At 48.4% G+C, this 21,559-nt stretch overlaps 1 protein-coding gene across 1 annotated transcript in view; it reads right to left on the reverse strand.

Moving 5' to 3' along the window:
- The window catches only part of PDE6B (phosphodiesterase 6B), a 34,414-nt gene extending 13,132 nt beyond the window's left edge, over positions 1–21,282 (reverse strand). The window contains exons 1-3 of the mRNA XM_042982769.1: positions 20,800–21,282; positions 16,434–16,586; positions 16,040–16,129 (exon numbers count right to left, since the gene is read on the reverse strand). Coding sequence (XP_042838703.1) covers positions 16,040–16,129; positions 16,434–16,586; positions 20,800–21,267 — 711 coding nt within the window. The 5' untranslated portion in view covers positions 21,268–21,282. The remainder of the gene's footprint in view (positions 1–16,039; positions 16,130–16,433; positions 16,587–20,799) is intronic.
- Positions 21,283–21,559: the final 277 nt, after the last annotated feature.

Raw genomic sequence — 21,559 nt, forward strand, 5'->3', positions numbered from 1 at the left:
TCCCCTTCCCCGGGCGGAATTTCTCTATTTCCTCAGCCAGGGCCCAAAGGCAGGTGACTCCAGCCTGCGCCACCCACCACCACACATGTCTTCTGGCCCGTAAGGAGTGTTGCTTGGTGCAAGTCCTTCCTGCCGCCATGCCGCTTCCCCTCCTGCCAGCCCCTCTCAGGCTTTCTGCAGCTCCCACCCTTTACTGTCACAGGCAGAATGGGCTTTGGCGGCCCCACTTGCCCTGGAGCCTCTCACCAGGAGGCGCTTAACCCTAACCCTATCCCTGACATTCTCCATTGGTGCACAAGGCTCATGGAGATCTGGTCCCACCCACCACTCTCCATCGGTGGATGAGGCTTACCTGGTGGCCTGGCCCCACCCCCTCTCTGCCCATCCCTCTCCAAGGCATTACCAAGTGCCCTCAGCACTCACTGTGATTGACCACAGGGTCTTTGCACAAGCTCTGTCCTCTGCTTTTACAGCACTCATTCCAGGGCTTCCTCATCTTTGGGTCTCAGCCTAAAGTTATCTTTGGGAGGCATGTCTGAGCACCCACCAAACCTGACCCCTCCCAACACTCCATTTTGTTCTGACCTCATGCAGGTGCAGTTTCATTGTCTCCCTACTCCACCACAAGCTCCATAAGGCCAGAAGGCATAGCTTCTTCATGGCTACACGGTACTTCACGCCTGAGTGCCTTGCAACCTGTGTGTTTCTTGATTGCACAGAAGGCTGTGAGCTTTGAAGCTCTAAGGCAGACTGTCTGAATTCCAGGTCCTGTAGCCAGCTGCTACCTGGATGACTGCACATGCACGGCAGGGGAGGGCAGGACTCTGTGGTCACCCACACCCACCATACTGTGTCTCCTTCACCTTTGAGCCGCTGGCTTAGCAACCTGGTCCTCCACGGCTAATGGCTTGGACACAGAAGCCTTCATCCTTTTCCCCCACACATGGTGAATAAGGGTGCTGATCTGCTTCCCTTCAGCTCTATGACCTCAGGAAGGTTGGCTAACTTCCAGACCTCAGCCTCCCCACCTGTAAAATGGGGATGACGATGCTGGGAAGAGGAATGATGGAAAAGGAGTTGGGCTCTGAGAAGAGTGCTTGGCTTTCAGGAGCCCATGTCTATGAGTGTGCACATGAGTGTGTTAGTCACCTGGGTGTCCATTCCACAGATACTCACCAAGCTTCCCCTGGGTACAAAGCCCTGACTAGGACCAGAACACACACCAGAGATATAAGAATTGGGGGAGTCAGGCTGGGGGAAGGCTGGGTGCTCAGAGATGTCAGAGTCAGCTGTCCCCGGTCCTGCTGGGGCACAGGGAGGGGTGTATGCCTGAGCCGCACATCCAAGTTTTGAGTCACCTGAGTACTTTGGTCCCCAAAGCCTGTCCCCCCGGAGGAGGACAGCGAGCAGAAGGACTTGTGCCTCACAGTACAGCATCTGAGGGACACCCTCTGTGACCCCCCACCCCGTCCCATCCTGCCCTCCTTGCAGAGCGCCTCCTGTCACGCCCTGCCCCTCAGCTGCCCCAGTCAGACCAGGGGCCCGTTGCCACTTGCTGGACTCTGCTCTGAAGCAGGTTCTCCATGGCCTTGAGGAAATAGGGGCTTAGCAGGTTAGGCAACACATCCAAGTGTTCTGAAGCCAGGCGTCCTGGCTCACTGAGGGCCTCTGCATTCCCCTCTCTCCCTGTTTCCTTTTTTAACTTTCTGAGTTGAGTCTGGCACATTCAGTAGGCGAGTGCGGTGGAACACAGCTGGGTGGATTTTTATGTTGGCACACACCTGTGCAGTCAGAATTTAGAGCATTTTAGTCCCTGGTCGACATAGCACCCTCTCTGTCTTTGCAACGGTTCTTGTGACCTCTGGCCCCGGAGTGTTCTGGAACTTCAGCGAGATGTCTTATGCAGTCCCTGCTCTGTGTCACTCTGGGGTGCTGTTCCTGAATCCCCAGTGGCTTGGGCCTCCCGGATGCCCTCTCTGCCACCGCCTTGATTCCAACCTGGGACCATCTGAGGCTGCTCCTGCTCATCCAGTTCCCACATAGCCTCCCCAACCCCTGACTTCAGACCAAGGAGAGTTCTGACACCCGTTGCCCGACAACGTCTATGTTGCCTGCTGGAGATTAGCAGGCCAGGACCCTCAGGGAGTAAATATAAGGGTCAGTAAATGGGCCTCAGGTTTTCAAGAGAAGTTAGAAACCCAGATTCTTAAGTGAAATCCAGCCTTTAAAACATAGGAAAACTTGTTGAATCAGACTGGGGCCTTGTGTGGCTCAGGACATGTCCCACCTTTCGGGGTGCAGCTCACTTCTCGTCTTCTGGACCTCAGCTCCTCTCCAGGGAGTGGCCACCACATGTTGACCTCAAGCCTGTGCCTGCTGTCATCAGCACACCAGTGCCGCCACATGTTATGCGAACCCAGCACCAGGTGATTGAAGGACCGGGAGCCAGGATCAGCTGGGGGCTGCAGTGTTGCCCCTCATAGATTCGTGCTCCAAAATGAGAAATACGGGGGTGATGGTGAGGAGTCCCCTGGCGCCCAATTGCATGTGGGGACAGACAACACAGAGGCCTGTACAGCCTCCTGGAATGGAGAGGCTGGTCTTGTGAGGCCCAACCTGGCACTCATACTCCAGGAGGGAGAGGTCAGGATGTGTGGAGGGTGGGGGGCAGACAAGAAAGGTGACCCAGTGAGCTCTGGTCAGCCTTGGCTCCCAGGGCTCTTAGTGAGTTGTAAGCTTTTGAGAACTGGTTGCTCAGTCTTCAGAGATTGTGATGCCCAGTGGTTAGACATGGCCATTATTAAAATGAAATGATGTAAACTTAAAAAATAAGAAAAGTATATTAAAACAAATGAACCAATGTGCAACCTTATTGCTTCCTCGTTATCCCACTGCAGTTCGCTATCACCTGTGCTCCTGAGGCTACTTATGGTGGAAGATGATCTGGAATAGGGCACATCTCCTCCCAACTGTCTGTGTGGTTTTCTGAAATTGTCTAGTCCTGGCAGGAGTTGTGCATCCTCTGGTCTTCTCAGCCAGCCAGCAGGCCATGGCACACAGGCAGCCTAGAAGGTGGAGAGGCCAGAGTCCTCACCGACGAGGCAACAAGGACTGCTGGGGAGTGGGGATCACTCAGCTAAAGTGGGCCAGTCAGCTTGATGTGGTAGATCAGGGAGAGTTCCACCGTCTCTGACCAGACCTAATGTGTACCCTGTTGGTTCTGTCGCCTCTGACTAAAGAGGTCTCGGTGTTTTCAGGAAGGGGCTGGCAGGGGGCCCTGGGTGGAGTCTGCAGGGAGCAGAGTCAGGGTTGAGTAGTTCTTGACTGGGGGATGGAGGGCAGGTCTGAGGACCCTGAGAGCTGCTAAGGTTTGAGGAGGGGGGGGGGACACCCGCTTCATGAGAACTGCTTTAATTCCCAAGTGGCTGCTCTCCTACAGCACAAGGGGGAAAGAAAGCAAGGAGCGGGTGCCAGGCTTAACTGTAAACGGTGTTGGTGCCAGTCTTCAGTTACTTTAGAGTTTCCGCTCCAAAAGGGATTGTGAGGTAGAGCCCTGTGCTCTGTACAAATTAATTAGGGTTCTTAAAAACGTTGTTCATAGTATGAGGTATCAGAAACAGCTTTTTACTAGGACTAGTGATGTCTGAGTGGAAAATCAAAGCACCCAAATGAAACATGAATCCATTGTTGAAGCCCACAGTAGAGCTCTGACTTAAAGCATGTCTGTACATGCGTGTGGTCTGAGGAGCTGGAAACAATGCATTTCCTAAGCGTTGGCAATTCATTTGCCAGAATGATACTTATTGCTGGTTTAGGTCTAGCATAACTGGACAACAGGACAGACAAAAATCCCCGCGTCTCAGAATCCACTTCTAAGTGGGGACAGGGGGTGCTAGAACATGAACAGAATAAACAGCCTTATGGCTTGTTGCAAGTAGATGAATAGACAGAGGGGATACAGGAGGCAGGGTTGGGTAGGGAATGTGGGGCTCAAGTGGGGGTGCTCAGGGCAGGGGAGAGCTCTCTGCAGACGAGCCACAGGGTGTGTGGAAACAGTGTTCCTGGCAGAGGGACATGCAGGTGTAAAGGCCCCTTTGAGGGACAATGGCTGGGGTGGAGCAAGGGTGGGGAGAGCCAGAAGGAGGGAGAGGGCAGTGCAGGGGAGCCCCTGAGGTCATCCAGTGACATGACCTAAGTTTTCAAAATATGGCTCTGACTGCTGAGTGGGAGTGGGCTGACAAGATGCAGAGGGAGAAGGACCCTGTGATGTGTCCATGACAGTGGCAGACAAGGCCCTGATTTGTGTTTATAAAGGGGAGCAGTCAAGCAGGGGTAGCTGGAGAGGGAGGTAAGGGCTCAGCATATGACAGGCAGAGAACTGAAAACCTGGCTTTTCCTGTGATGCAACTTTCCTGGAGGGAACTGTGTCCCCTGCCTCTGAGGAATACCCAGTGGGGGGAAGTGTGCATGGTGGGATAGGGCCAAGAGAATGCTCCCAGACTTGCCTCTCTGAGGCACATACCTGGAAAGTATGGGGTTGGATTTGAATCTTAGCCTGAGGTCACTGCTTGGGAGCAGCTGATGGTAAGAAATGGGGAAATGTCCTCACAGCAATTAAGTTAAGGGGCCTGACCAAGAGAAAGCTGCATTAACTACTCCTGGGAGAAGAGGGGACCACAGAGCAAGGGCAGAATGAGAGCCACTCAAGACACTAGCTGCGAGGGAGGTGGGCTAGACCCTACCAAGGCAGAAGGACACACAGAAATAGTGAAGAAATAATGGCTGGAAACCCTCTAAATTGGATGAAACACATGGATATTAATATCCAAGAAGCTCAACAAACTCTAAGTAAAATGAATTAAAAATATCCACGCCAAGACACATTATAATCAAAATGTTGACACCCAAGACAAAGAGAGTCTTGAGAATGGTGAGAGAAAAGGGACTTGTCACACACAAGGGATCCTCAGTAAGGTTGTCTGCAGATTTCTTATCAGCAATTTTGGAGGTCTGAAGACAATGGGTTGGTATGTTCAAAGTGCTAAAAGAAAAAAAAAACCTCTGTCAACCAAGAATCCTATATCTGGCAAAACTGTCCTTAAAAATTGCAAGAGAAATTAAGACATTTCCAGGTAAACAGAAGTTGAGGATATTTGTTACCACTAGATCTGCCCTGAAAGAAATATTAAAGGGAGCCCTGTAGGTGAAATGAAAGGACACAAGACAGGTACTCAGAGCTTCATGAATAAATAAAGATTTCAATAAAGGCGAATACATGGATAATTATAAAATGTAGCATTATTGTAACAATGAAAGCTAGAAAACATAGCTGAAGTAAATTAAAGAAGACATAAATAAAGAGAAAGAACTGCCTTAGTCATGAATTGGAAGAGTTAATATTGTTACAATATCAATACCTCCCAAAGTGACCTACAGATCCAATGTAATCTCTATCAAAATCTGAATAAATTCTTTTGTGGAAATTAGAAAAAATCCTAAAAAATCCTAAATCCTAAATCCTTGTATCTCAAGGAATCTCAAGGGATCCTGAATAGCCAATCTTGAAAAAGAAGAACAAAGAGGACTCATACTTGCACTTAAAACTTACTACAAAGCTTCCTTAATGCTGGCATAAAGACAGGCATATAGATCAATGGAATAGAATAGAGAGTCCAAGAATTAAGCTGGGTCTTTACCTCACATCATCTGCAAAAATTAACTAAGAATGGATCAAGGCCCTAAGCATAAGACCTAAAACTACACAACTCTTAAAAGAAAACATAGGGAAAAAGCTTCATGACATTGGATTTGGCAATGATTTCTTGGATAGGGCAGCAAAGGGCATAGTCAACAAAAGAAAAAAAATAGGCAAATTGGACTTTCTGAAAATTAAAAACTTTTGTGCATCAAAGGACACTATCAACAGGTTAAAAAGGCAACCTTTAAATTGGGATAAAATATTTGTAAATCACATATCTCATAAGGAGTGAATATGTAGAATATGTAGAGAACCCCTAAAACTCAACAACAAAAGAAAAAAAAACATATTCAAAAGTGGGCAAAAGACTTGAACAGATATTCCAAAGAAGATACACAAATGGCCAATATACATGTGAAATGGCGATCAATAACTACTAACCATTAGGGGAGTGCAAACCAGAACTACAATGAAGTACCTCTTCATGCCCATTAGTATGGCTACTATGAAAAACACACAGAAAATAACAAGTATTGGTGAGGATGTGGAGAAATTTGAACCCCGTGCATTGTTGGTGGGAAAATGGAAAATGGTGTAACCGCTGTGGAAAACAGTATGGCAATTCCCCCCAAAATTAAAAATAGAATTACCATATGAACCAGCAATTCCACTTCTGGGTATGTAATCAAAAGAATTGAAAGCAAGGTCTCAAAGAGATGTTTGTGCACCCATACCTATAACAGTATTATTCACAATAAAGTGTGGAAGCAACCCAAGTGTCCATTGATGGACAAAAGGATAGCAAAATGTGGTCTATCCAGACAATGAATATTATTCAGCCTTAAAAAGAAAGAAATTTGGATACTTCCTACAACATGGATGAACCTTGAAGACTCTATGTTAAATGAAACAAGCCAGTCACAAAAAGACAAACGCGGTATGATCTCACTTATATAATGTACTTAGAGTAGTCAGAATCATGGAGATAGAAAGTAGAGTGATGGGTGCCAGGTGCTGGGGACACGGGGCCTGGGGGGTGAGTAGTGAGGATAGAGTTTCAATTTGGAAATGTGTAAAGAGTTCTGGATATGGATGGTGATAATGGTTACACAATATAAATGTAATTAATACCACTGAACTGTAGACTTAAAAATGGTTAAGATACCAAGTTTTATAGTGTTCTTTTAGCACAAGAAAGATAATTAGAAAAGTAAGTAAAGAGAGGGAGAAATATATACTATGCTAACACTAATCAAAAGAAGGCTGGAGTAGCCATGTCAGTTATAGACAAAGCAGACTTCAGGAGAAGGAAAATTATCAGGTGTAAAAAGGGACATTACATTATGGTACAGGGGTCATTTCTCCAGGAAGATAACATCCTTAATGCGTATGCATCTAACAACAGAGCAGCAAATCGCAAGAAGCAAAAACTGATGGGACTTGAGAGAGCAACAGGTCGGCAACTTCAGTGCTCTTCTTTCAGTAATCGATATATCTGGCAGCCAGAACATCAGTAAGAGTCGTCAAAAGAGCACCGGAGACAGCAGACACCAACACACACTCCACGCAACAATGGCAGAAAATATGTACTTCCAAGGTCACATGGAGCAGCCGCCAACATCGGCCATATTCTGGGCCATAAAACCCATCTTAACAAACGTGAAAGAATAAAAACCACAAGGAGTAATATATTATCATACTACAGTGGAATTAAACTAAGGATCCGAAATTAAACAGAAAGTAGCTGGAAAATTACAAAATATATGAGACAAAAAACTCTTCTAAATAATACATGGGTCAAAGAAGAAGTCTCTAGAGAAATTTATAAAGCGTTTGAACTAAATAAAAACGAAAATACAGCTTATTAAAATTTGTGGGATACAGTGAAAGCGGTGCTTAGAGGGATGTTTATGGTATTAAATGCACATATTAGAAGAGAAGCAAGATCCAAAATCAATAATCTAGAAAAAAAAAACTAGAAAATAAACTAGAAAAATAAACTAGAAAAGGAAAACCAATTTAAGCCTAAAGCAAGCAGGAGAAAAAAAATAATACATAAATAGTAAACATTAAGAACAACACTATGCCCCAAAATGTGACAACGTAGGTAAAATGATTTTTTTAATGCCTTGAAAGACACAAACTGCCAACACCCACATAAGGTGAAATAGAATACTCTGAATAGAACTGTATGCATTTAACATTTTTTAAAGTTTATTTGTTAATTTTTAGAGAGAGAGAGAGAGAGTGAGAGAGAGAGTGAACAAATAGGGGAGGGGCAAAGAGGGAGGGAGAGAGAAAATACCAAGCAAGCACTGAGCTGTCTGCACAGAACCCAATGTGGGGATCAAACTCATGAACTGTGAGATCATGACCTGAGCTGAAACCAAGAGTTGGATGCTTAACTGACTGAGCCACCCAGGCGTCCCCAGAACTGTACATATTAAAGACATTAGAACAATAATTAATAATCTTCCAAAAAGAAAGCACCAGTCCTTGATGAATTCATTGATGAATTCTACCAAACACAGGGAAGAAATTATGTCAAACCATGAGATCATGACCTGACACAAAATCAAGACTCAGTTGCTTAATGGACTGAGCCACCCAGTTCCCCTAGATGCAAAAATTCATAATAAAATATTAGCAAAATCAATCCAGTAATGTATAAAAATAATTATGCTCCACAACTAAGTGGTATTTTTCCCAGGGATACAAGGCTGTTTCAACATTTGAAAATCAATTAATATAATCTACCACATTAACAGGCTGAAGAAGAAAAAAAACACAATCATATCAATTGATGGAGAAAAAGTATTTGACATAAATCCAACACTCATTCAGAATAAAAACTCTATGCAAACTAGAAACAGAGGGGGAGCTTCCTTAGCTAGATGAAAATTCTACAAAAACCTTTAGTGAGCATCAAACTTAATGGTGAGACAGTGGATGTTTTCTGCTAATATTGGGAGTAAAGCAAGGATGTCCCCTCTCACCACTCATATTCAACATTGTACTGGAAGTCCTAGCAAGTGCAATAAGACAAGAAAAAGAAATGCAATGCATATAGATTGGGAAGAAAGGAATAAAACTGTCTTTGTTTGCAGATGATATGATTGTTTATGTGAAAATACCAAGGAGTCAATTTAAAAAACCTTCCTGGAACTAATAAGAAAGAGATTGTTTTAAGGTCACAGGATATAAGGTTAATATGCAAAAGTCAGTTACTTTTCTTCATATCAACAATAAATAATTAGAATTTGAAATTAAGAACACAATATCACTTATATTAGGATAAAAATGAAATACTTAGGTGCAAATTAACAAAATATATATGGAATCTATATGCAAGAACTACAAAATTCTGAAGAAACCAAAGAAGATCTAAAGAAATGGAGAAAGATTGTCTGTTCATCAACTGGAAGACCCATTATTGTTGCCAATTCTTCCCAACTTGATGTACAGATTAAACGAAGTCCCAATTAAAATACCAGAAAGCTACTTTGTGGATATAGACAAACTGATTTTAAAGTTTAAAAAAATTTTTTTAAAGTTTATTTATTTTTGAGACAGAGAGAGACAGAGCATGAACGGGGGAGGGTCAGAGAGAGAGGGAGACATAGAATCCGAAGCAAGCAGTGGGCTCCGAGCTGTCAGCACAGAGCCCAACGTGGGGCTCGAACTCATGGACTGTGAGATCATGACCTGAGCCGAAGTCAGACACTTAACTGACTGAGCCACCCAGGAGCCCCTGATTTTAAAGTTTAATTGGAAAGGCCCCTCCCCCCACCCATGGAATAGCCAGCATAATACTACAGAAAAAACAAGTTGGAGAATTGATGTTTCTGATTTCAAGGCTATAAAACTATAATGATAAAGACACTATGGTATTGGTGAAAAAATAGACACATAGATGAATAAGACAGAATAGAGAACCTAGCAATAGATTCAGACAACTGCAGTTAGATGAAGGAACAAAGGCAATTCAATGGAGAAAGGTTCATCTTTGCACAATTTGACATCCATATGCAAACAAGTGTGTTTAGACCCAGACCTGACACTTTTCACAAGGATTAACTCATAGACCTAACTATAAAACACAAAATTATAGGGGCGCCTGGGTGGCTCAGTCAGTTAAGCTTCTGACTTTGGCTCAGGTCATGATCTCAGTTTGTGGGTTCAAGCCCTGCCTGGAGCCTGATTCTGATTCTGTGCCCTCTGTCTCTTCCCCTCCCACTCATGCTATGTTCTCTCTCTCTCTCAAAAAATGAATAAACATTTAAAGAAATTAAAACACAAAACTATAAAGCTCCTAAAAGATGATATAGAAGAAAATATGGATGACCTTGAGTTTGGTGATGAGGTGTTTTTTTTTAAGTTTTTATTTTAATTCCAGTTAGTTAACATATAGTGCTATGTTAAATCAGGTATGCAATATAGTGATTCAACAGTACCAGACATCACCCGGTGCTCATCACCACGAGTGCCCTCTGTAGTCCCCATCACCTACTTCCCCCATCCCTCCACCCACTTCCTCTATGCTAACCTTCAGTGTGTTCTCTGTAGTTAGAAGTCTGTTTCTTGGTTTGCTTTCTCTCTCTCTCTCTTTTCCCCTTTGCTTGTTTGTTTTGTTTCTTAAATTCCACATACAAGTGAAACCATATGGTATGATTTGTCTTTCTCTGACTGACTTATTTAGCTTAGCATGATATATTCTAGCTCCATCCATATTGTTACAAATGCCAAGATTTCATTCTCTTTTATGGCTGAGTAATATTCCACTATATATATATATATATATATGCGCCTTGTCTTCTTTATCCATTCATGTATCAATTGACATGGTGATGAGTTTTGAGATACAACATCTAACTATAATTCATGAAGGAAAAATTGATAAGTTGGACTTTATTAAAATTTAAAACTTCTGTTTTTCTAAACACACTGTTAAGAGAATGAGGAGGCAAGCTATACCCTTGGAGAAAATATTTGCAAAACAGAAATCTGATAAAGGACTTGCATCCAAAATTTATAAAAACTTTAAAAATGAAACAATAAGAAAACAGAAAACTAATTTAAAAATGGGCAAATATCTGAACAGACACTTCACCAAAGAATAAGATATACAGATGTCAAATAGTATATGAAAAGATGCTCTGGCACAAGAACAGACATTCAAATCAATGGAATAGAATAGAGAACCCAGAAATGGACCTACAAATGTATGACCAACTAATCTTTGACAAAGCAGGAAAGAATATCTAATGGAATAAAGACAGTCTCTTCAGCAAGTGGTGCTGGGAAAACTGGATAGCAACATGCAGAAGAATGAACCTGGACCACTTTCTTACACCAGACACAAAAAGAAACTCAAAATGGATGAAACACCTCAATGTAAGATAGGAAGCCATCAAAATCCTCGAGGAGAAAGCAGGCAAAAACCTCTTTGATCTTGCCCACAGCAACTTCTTACTCAACACGTCTCTGGAGGCAAGGGAAACAAAAGCAAAAATGAACTATTGGGACCTCATCAAAATAAAAAGCTTCTGCACAGCGAAGGAAACAATCAGCAAAACTAAAAGGCAACTGCCAGAATGGGAGAAGATATTTGCAAATGACATATCAGATAGAGGGTTAGTATCCAAAATCTACAAAGAACTTATCAAACTCAACACCCAAAAAACAAATAATCCAGTGAAGAAATGGGCAAAAGACATGAATAGACACTTCTCCAAAGAAGACATCCAGATGGCCAACCGACATGAAAAAATGCTCAACATCACTCATCATCAGGGAAATACAAATCAAAACCACAATGAGATACCACCTTACACCTGTCAGAATGGCTCACATTAACAACTCAGGCAACAACAGATGTTGGCGAGGATGCAGAGAAAGAGGATCTCTTTTGCATTGTTGGTGGAAATGCAAGCTGGTGCAGCCACTCTGGAAAACAGTATGGAGGTTCTTCAAGAAACTAAAAATAGAACTACCCTATGACCCAGCAATTGCACTACTAGGCATTTATCCAAGGGATACAGGTGTGCCATTTTCGAACGGACACATGCACCCCCACGTTTATAGCAGCACTATCAATAATAGCCAAATTATGGAAAGAACCCACATGTCCATCGATGGATGAATGGATAAAGAAAATATGGTACACACACACACACACACACACACACACACACACACACAATGGAGTATTACTTGGCAATCAAAAAGAATGAAATCTTGCCATTTGCAACTACGTGGATGGAACTGGAGGGTATTATGCTAGTGAAATTAGTCAGAGAAAGACAAAAATCACATGACTTCACTCACATGAGGACTTTAAGAGACAAAACAGATGAACATAAGGGAAGGGGAACAAAAATAATATAAAAACAGGGAGGGGGACAAAACAGAAGAGACTCACAAATATGGAGAACAAACACAGTTGCTGGAGGGGTTGTGGGGGGGGGGATGGGATAAATGGGTAAGGGACACTGAGGAATCTACTCCTGGAATCATTGTTACACTATATGCTAACTAATTTGGATGTAAATTTAAAAAAATAAAAAATAAAGTTAAAAAGAAGAAAAAAGAAAAATCCAGAAAAAAAAGAAAAGAAAAGATGCTCAATAGCATTCATCATTAGGGATTGTAAATCAAAACAAAAATGAGATACACCTATTAGGATGACTAAAATCCAAGTAACTGACAATACTGAAAACAGATGATAGGAATTCTCATTTATTGTTGATAGGAATGCAAAATAGCACAGTTGCTTTTTGGCAGTTTCTCACAAAGTTAAATACAATTAGGGGCACCTGGGAGGCTCAGTTGGTTGGACAGCTGACTTCAGCTCAGGTCATGATCTCACGGTTCGTGAGTTCCAGCACCGCGTCGGGCTCTGTGCTGACAGCTTGGAGCCTGGAGCCTGCTTCAGATTCTGTGTCTCTCTCTCTGTCCCTCCCCAGCTCACACACACTCTCTCTCTGTCTCTCTCTCTCTCAAAAAAAAAACATTGAAAAAAAAATTTTAAAGAGTTAAATGTAATTATACCATGTTATTCAGCAGTTCCACTCCTTGTATATACTCAGCTGAATTGAAAACTTACATCCACACAAAAACCCGCACACAAATGTTTTTAACAATTTTATTCACAATTGCTCCAAACTGGGAACAATCAAGATGTCTTTCCATAGGTGAATGTGGTCCATCCAGACAATGGAATGTTATTTAGCACTAAAAAGAAATGAGCTATCAAGCCATAAAAAGACTTGGAAGAATCTTAGAGTAAAAAAAAAAAATAATGTTTATTTATTTTTGAGAGAGAGAGAAAGAGAGAGAGAGAGAGAGAGTGAGAGAACAAGCAGGGCAGGAGCAGAGAGAAGGGGACAGAAGATCCAAATTGGGCTCTGCGCTGACAGCAGTTAGTCCGATTTGGGGCTTGAACTCGTGAACTGAACTGCAAGATCATGACCTGAGCCAAAGTTGGATGCTCAACTGACTGAGCCACCCAGGTGCCCTTAAATTTTTTTTAATGTTTATTCATTTTTTTGAGGGGGGGAGGGGCAGAGAGAAAGGGAGACCCAGAATCTGAAGCAGGCTCCAGGCTCTGGGCTGGGAGCATAGAGCCCCACACAGGGCTCAAACTCACAAACCGTGAGATCATGACCTGAGCCTAAGTCAGATGCTTAACCAACTGAGCCCCCCAGGCGCCCCAAGACGTGGAGGAATCTTAAATGCCTTTTACTAAGGGAAAGAAGCCAATCTGAAAAGCTACACACCGCATGGTTCTAACTATATGACATTCTGGAAGAGGCAAAACTGTGGAGACAGTAAAAAGATCAGTGGTTGCCAGTGGTTCAGTGGAGATGGGGAGAGAGAGGTGAATGGTGGAACACAGGGGATTTTCAGGGCAGTGAGATTATTCTTTATGATACTGTGACAGTTTATAACTATCATGATGCATTTGTTAAGACCGGTAGAAATTTACAGCACAAAGAATGAACCTTAATGTGTGCCAATAGCACAGTAATTTAGCAGATGGGGGGGGGGATGAAAGAATGCAGACTCTGACAAGAAAATCAAACTGTAACACTTGAAATTACCTCACTGAAGGAGGCAGAGAAAAGGTGCTGATGGAAGTATTTTTGGAAATGAGCAGAGACTTGTAAGACTAAACACTGTCCTCTGCTTGGTAAAGTTGTATCCCATGGGTTAACAATTCTGTTCTTGCTGCGCACACGCACTAGAATTGAACAATTAAGTAAATGAGTGGTGGATGACGGAAGCCAGGTATCTCGCTGTCAGAGTGGAAACTTGCTTACCAGAAAGAGGAGGAGGCCAGAACATCCTTGTGGTGTCAGGTTACATTGTGGACACCAGCAAGAACTCAAGTTTAACTTACTATGGATTCATGGTTACATGTAGAAATATTTGTAGATGTGTCTATGCACAGGCTAGTATGCACACATAGACTTCCTTACTCTGTCAGCTGACAAGACCTTGAAGCTGACACCCCAGTAGCAATGAGCACACCCAGTGCCCAGATCTTTGTTTCTAAGACATTCCCCAATACAAGGAACCAGGGGTCCTTGAGGAATTGCTGATTTCAGGACTGGATAGGAAATACACAAATGATCCTGGAGCATCAGAAAGTAAGTGATGTTCTCTCTGCCCCTCCCCCACTTGTGCTCTGTCTCTCTCTGTCTCTCAAAAATAAATAAATGTAAAAAAAAAATTAAAATAGAAAGAAAGTGATGTGCAAACCCTCCCCCCCAACCAAGAAACCTACCCATCCACCAACCCAACGAACAAAAACACCCCAGAATAATGGGGTCAATGGGTTATGTCAGATGGCACAGGAGCTCACTGAGAGGCTCCCAGTGGCTACAGTCAGAACAGATTGAACAACAAAATCAATAAAGTTGACTAGGGTTGTAATCGAAATACTCAGGACTCCGAACTGATGAAAATAAATTATTGCATAAATTAATAAATGGGCGAGGGGAGACATATCTCCAGTGCAAACCCCTGTTCCCACAGTGTGGGGCTCACAGCGATTTCCCTCCAAAGGGCACCGTCAACCTGGTGGCCTTTCTAGATGCCAGTGTCATGCTGGCCTCACAGCCCTTTAAGCTGTTCCCCAGCCGGCTCTGTGCCCTGCCTGACCAGCCCCCAACTGAGCAATCATGTCCTTTAAGGCCTCAGGCCATGTTTTTCTTTCTGCCCAGGGCACCCTCTTGTCCTCACCAGAGGATCCTCCCATCACCCCCTCTGCACAGCCATGCTGGAGCACCAGGATGGCCAGCCTTGTCCCCCTGGGCTTTGGCCCTAGCCCCATGTGGCCATAGCCTGTGGGAGGTCTCTCTCAGAGGCTTTTCTCTTCTCCATCAATAGGGCTGGCCTCTGGCCAAAAGATCCTCAGGGGATCCCAGACCACCTGCCTAGGCGGCTCCTTCTGTAGCTCGTGGGTCAGGAGGGGGCTCCCAGACAACCTTTCTGAGAGAAGCACAGGAACCTCTCATCATTTTAAGCAAGTTTACAGCAGGTGCCCAGGATGCACCCAGCGTTTGCAGACAGAACAGACAGTGGGGATGGCCTAGAGTGACCAGTTCATCCTCAGCATCTTCTGAGGCTCAGCCTGAAGGCCACGTCTCGTACAGCTTTCCCAGCCCAAGGCCCGGAGTGACAGGAGCTGCCTTTTTGTCCTCTTGCCAGGCCCACTCACTGTCTTCCAGGGCTCCAGTGGGCCCAGGCCCGAGGCAGGAGGACACAGAGGGAACCTACCTCATGCGCCCGTGAGCTCTGCACCTCCTCCCGAAACACAAGGCCCCACCTTGCTTGCATCAGGCCCCACACCCTCCTCGCTGGGGGGAAGCAGATTCCAGCCCCGGAAGCAATTGCTATCCTGTGTAGCAAGGGCTGAACCCACCAGGAGACTCAGGCAATGAGTGGCTGTTGTCCATTCTTCTCCCGCCCCAGCTCCTGCCACAGAGGGTTTGAGGGAGCTTCTAAGGAGTGCCTGCAGCATTCACAGGCACTCACACCTGCCTGGGCTGGGGGAGAGTCAGGGTGGGCAGACGGGATGAGAGACCCAACCTCTCTGGGGTCCCAGCTGCACGATGGCTTCCCGACACTGCCTCACTGTAGCCGGCCCACTCACAGCATCATCCCACAACCACAAAAGCCATGGGACCCTCCCTGGAGCTCTCTGGAACTGGCCCAGCTTGGACGCGCACCGTCTTTGTCCAGAGAGACTGGCACAAGGACCTGGACACACGTGCACATCTTGGAGGGCTGGGAGGCTGGGGCGGGATGGCCCTAGCTGGGCGCACGCACAGGTACCTGGCCTCGGCGCGTCTCGCAGTTGTGAAGGTAGCTCAGGTGGTAGATCTTCAGGTTCAACGTGCCAAAATTCAGGTACTTCAGGAAGACCTGAGACAGGAATTACAACAGCAGGAGTTTAAAACCCCAGTTGTCAGAAGGTGCTCAGGTGTGCAAGGGTGCAGAGACACCCGGCTGCCCGGAGCAGGGCCCATATGCGACACCGATCGCAACACACGCAGGCCCATGGCGTGTAGGAGACACACATACGTGAGCTCTCAGAGCTAAGAGGAGGGGAGGTCCACACACAGACACCAAGAGAACACACGTGCACCCCGCCAGCACAGGACAGACCTGGGGACGGGGTGGCCCACATACGGAGGCACCCATGCCCGCAAGGGCCCCCAACACTCACATCTTCATCTTCGCTTGTGAAGCACGGGCCGTCGAGCTTGTTCACGGCCATGATGACGGCCACGACGTCTTTGCCATTCATGATGGGTGTGGCCAGGATGTTCTTTGTCACATAATCGGTCAACTCATCAGCAAAGGAGCTGAAGTGGGGACACTGGGCAGCAAGAGGGGAGAAAAGAGAGGCAGTCAGTCTGTGGACCTGGACCACCCTGACCCTGGGGAGGCCAGGCCTAAGCTGCACAGAGTCCACTGCCCAGGCTAGTGCTAAGACCCAGGTGCTGGCGTCGGGAGCCCAGGCAGCACAGGAAGACGTAGCCCGTGGCCTGTCCTTGTGGCTCTAGCCTGGCGCAGTCCCTATCCCTCGATTTGGAGCCAATTACCCCAGCTCTCCATCATAGACTCTGCTGAGCCCTCACAAGCCTGGATGTGGCAGGCCTGGGTCCCTCCGCACCTGCTGCCATCCAGTTAAGCAGGTCTGTTGGATACCTGTCCCAAAGCCCCTCCTAGATCAGGCGGCCCTCTCCTGCCTTCGCCTCCCTCTGGGCCAGCCCCCACATGCTCCTTCCCAAAAAGTGTGTTGGCTGAATAAAGGGTGAGTGTGAGTTGGGGTGGAGGGTCCCCTGGGAGTCTCCTGGGGTCATGCTCCAGCCAGCAGGTGCTCCGTGGGGTCCGTTGCCCCTATGATAAGGCATGTGTCCGCGTCTGGCTCCCAGGGCAGGTCCCGCTAGCTTTAGGGTTGCTCCTCCGGGCCGCTCCTTGATTGGGAGCTGATTGACGGACTTCCCACAGGGAACAAGTGATGGAGTGTCACCAGGATGAGGTCCCCCAGGTGACTGGGACTGTCCTTCAGAGTGGATGTGACTCCAGCTCTACCCTCATACTTCCTGGTGCTCATATTTATTTACATGAGGCCCAAGTGACCAGACACAGAGCTGCAGTGAATGGCTCAGAGTTGGGCTGCTTGGGTCAGGGCCTGGGCTTGCCACCGTGTCACCTCCAGCCAGGGTGGGACAGCCCTGGGCTCCTCTCTTCACCTGTCAGCTTGGGTTGAGCGAGGCAATCTCCGTAAACGCTCCCTACATTTGGTTATTATTACTTGTTAAAAGAGCTCTTTGGGGTTTACTCAAGGACTGTTGGTCCTGTGGCAGACAGGAGTCACTGACCCCATGTGACTTCCCGCGCCTTCTCTGTGGCTCCGCCCTCATGTGGCCCAAGGACGCTGCGTCCGCTGCCCAGACTCCCTTGCATGGGCAGCTGGGCCACAGTTCAGGCCAATGGGAGGTCAGAGGAAGCCTGCTGGGGACGAGGACATCCCATGCTCTCATGAAGAGGTGCATGCGTCTGGCACCAATCTTCTCAGTTCCTCTCCTGCCTGATGATTGGAGAGGTAGCTGTCACCTGCAGCCACAAAGGGAAATCAATACTGAGCCCCGGAGGTGGCAGCAGCGTGGGCAGTGGCACCAGCGTTCCGTGACACAAAGGGGGGTGTTCCACCTCACCCCAGGCCGAGCACAGGCACGAGCTCAGGGCCCTTTTCACGCTCCCATCCTTGATGTTTGTGAGCTCTCCAGTTACCTTCCTGGCCACACGGCTGGGTCTCCTGGCAGGCCCTCGACTCTGCCCCAGACTTTCCTTACTGTCCTTCAGCTGTGTTCCCCTCTTCCCATCTGGGGTCCCACCAGCACCCCTGCTCCCAGGTGTCCCCCGCCATAGCAGCACCCCCACTCCCAGGTGCCCCCCTCCGTACCAACACCCCCTCTTGTTCCTGCCACACTGGGACCCTAACTCTGACGCCCGTGGCTGTAGCCTCTCCTTGTCCCTGCAGGTAGCTCGTCAGCTCCCACAACACCCTAGGTACAAGGTGAAGGGAGCCTCAGGAAGGTTCTGGCCCAGAGCTGTGCGGTCTGAGCAGAGTCACCCCAGGGCTGGAGTCACCTGCGTGCCACACCCTTGTACCCTGTACCCAATCAGGCTCCCTGCCTGCGTCTTCTTCTCCACTGTGTCCATGTCAACGCTCCCACCCCGGCTTCTCTGCTGAATCAGACCCCACCTCACTCAGAGCCCCTACCACACTGTGGGCAGGGGGCTATGCTCAGGCTCCCAGAAGTCCTGGAACCAGAGCTTCCTGTAGCAGAGTGTGAGAGTAGGAGCAGCCCCAGCCCCACGGCATCCTAAACCTCATTCCCAAAACGTCTGCCCTCTTGTGCCCCCAGTCCAGGGGTTGGAAGCCACCCACCACCCCATGGAGGGGAACTTGGTGTCTCCTTGGCACCTCCCTCCCCCTCGGCCTCAGTGGGTCTAGGGGTCCCGTGACTGCTCGAAAGTGCCCCCAACCCTGTCCCTACTGCCCAGACTCTCTTCATTGCTCTCCTGCAGCATCTATCCATGTTCTGCACTGCCGGCCTGGTGCTGTCGCCCTCCTCCCTCTTCAGAGTTGGCCTGGCTCCTAGACCTTCCCCACAAAGCCGTGCCCCTAACGCCAGTCTAGCCTCCTTCGACCCCCCAGCGGCTGGCTGCCCCAACTGGGGTCTGGATGCCTTGGCAATACGCAGGACCCTTGTGATGGACTGTTTCTGGGCCCACAGCTCTTTGGAGGGGAGTCAGAGACTGTCCCAGAACCATGTCCTTTCTGCCTGGCTGCTTGCCATGAACCCTTGGGGGTCTCAGGAGCTGCAAAGTAGTGGTGGGGTGATGTTGCAGCCCTGCGTTGTCCTCCTGCCACCATACGCTGGCTGTCCTGGCTGCCTGCAAGGGTTCCCTGCCCCGCTGGCACACACTACCCTCCAAAAACAGCCTCCATGCTTTTCTCATCCTGCGAGTAGGGTGCTGGAACCTCAGACGGAGCAAGGCTCTGTCTCAGTATCCCCTCTGACGACAACCTGGGTCTGGGAGCCTGACATCGGCAATGCTTAGAGCTTTGTGACATACTTAATGGAAATGTGCTTTTTGGCTGATGTGGGCTCTGTTCTCAGTTCTACCGCGTCTGAGATAAAGAAGAGCCAGCACAGCCCTGAAGACTGAGGCCAGTGCTATGCCCCTGAGCCACTGGGGGACAGGTTAGGGCAGGCTGTCCTCATGGAGGCGGAAGGGTCTGAAGAAGCCGAGGGCCCAGGGATAGAGGAGGCACAGGACCCAGGATGGCCATGCCACCTGACCCAGACCCTCACCCAGCACAGGCTTGGGAGGCCAATCGGAGGACAGGCCCCTGGGGGCTGAGGGGTCTGCCTCAGACTCAAGAAGGGAGGGGTCAAGATGTAGAGAGAGAAGGAGCAGGGGAAGTCACTCAGTGCAAGCCCCCTGCACCTTTCCCCACTGCCGAATTCCTTATTTTCCTGTTAATTCAGGCTCCTGATATTCTGATGCATGGGTGACCCATTTCTTAAACGGGAGTGGAGATGAAGCTAATCCCAGAGATTACTATATTCAGGTCGCTGGACCTGGGGTTGTTTAGAGCAGATAAGTTTAAGAGGATTGCCACCACTTCCTTCCCAAGGGACCTGGGGGGACGTGCACGTGTCTGTTCGCCTCCAGGAACTAGGGGACAGAAGCTGTTTTGAGAGAAACCCACCCTGGTGGGCAACCCCCTCTAGATTCCTTCACTGAGAGTGGAAGAGGCTGGTCCAGCTCGGGGCTCCTGCTTGCCCCTCTCACAGGCGAGAAGGGAGAAGAGGGGAGAAGGCAGTGGCTCCCATTCTGCCCCAGCGGCCTCTTCCTGCTCCTTCTAGGAGCTCCTCAACCCCATGCCCACATTGGAGGCCCCTGCCCCTCACACATGTCCAACAGGCACCTCCTTCCCTCAAGTGCCAACCGCCCTGGCCTCCACCCCAGGGCCCCTGTCCTCCTGCTGTGCTAGCCCCACACTCGCCCTCCTTCCCACCCAACAAGAGCCTGTCCTCCTGCTTCTCAGCAACACGAATTCCTGCCTACCCTTCCTGTGCCACCTGGACCAGCCCTGGTCTCCCTGCTGCTTCTCCCGAACCCCCAAACTTGCCTGTGCGAGCAAGCAGCATGGTCTCCTATGGGATTGTGAGTTCCAGGCTCCAGGGTCAACTGGCCCTTCCTTTCTGGGCCTTTGCACAGCCCCTGCTCTGACCCCTCCCCCCCCCCCCCCCCCCAACCGCAAGCTCCTGTGCAGGGGCCTATGCGTCAGGGAGGCAGCAGGGCCTGTCCGGGCCACCCTCCCAGCCACCTCAAGGCTGGCTTCCTTCCTTTCTGTGAGCTCTGGACCAAGCCACCCCACTCACCCCACTCACCCCACTGCCCCCGGCTGCCTTCCTAAAAGAAGAGGTCCCCACATGGCCTGCAGGCTGGCCGTGGGACGGGTAGGGACCTCTCGCCAACCGCACCAGTCGTGGCCCAGAACCCACCTCCGTCACGTCCTTGATGTTCACCATCTTCTTGGTCTGAGCCACGTGGCCCACAACCCCAATGTCCAGTGGGAAGACGATCTCAGAGTCGGGGGGCACCAGGCAGTCCTCTAGGACGCTGCCGGGCTGCACGCTGAAGAGGCGCGTGGCGAGCTCAGCCACGCCGTTGCGCTGGCGGTACATGAAGAGGCTGCAGCGGTCGGCATGCAGGATGGTGCAGAGGCGTCGCAGGATCTTGAAGACCACCCGCTCCATGTTCACACTCTCCTGCATGTCCTGCACCAGCTCAAACAGGGCCGTGCTCTCCTCCACCTGGCACAGCTCGCGGAAACTGGCACAGTCCACCGGCTGTCCGTCCTCGTGGGCGCCAGCCACATTCTCGGGGCTCAGCTTCTTCCCAAAGTACCGGTCCGCGAAACTGGGGTTCTGGTCAAGGAACTGCTGCACCTGCTCCCCGCTGAGGCTCATGGTGTCCCACTGCCCGTCCAGGAGTCGTGGCCGGTCCCCAGGCACACACAGACTCCCAGCAAACACTGTCATCAGCAAAGCCTTTCTTAATGACGATTACTGAGGACTGGGAGGACGCCAGCTGACTCACCCACGCTTGCCCCCCTTGCCTTAGATCTTGGACTTGGTCTGATTTTCCCAGGGGTGGGTGATGATGGGAGCTCAGGGGCTTCTGCCTGTGGCAGGGGTCCTGGGAAGCTGGGGGTAGGGAGTTGGCTTCCACCGGAGGAGCCCCTCACACCTAATCCTCCAG

Source organism: Panthera tigris, chromosome B1, assembly GCF_018350195.1.
Source record: "Panthera tigris isolate Pti1 chromosome B1, P.tigris_Pti1_mat1.1, whole genome shotgun sequence".
Lineage (NCBI taxonomy): Eukaryota > Metazoa > Chordata > Mammalia > Carnivora > Felidae > Panthera > Panthera tigris.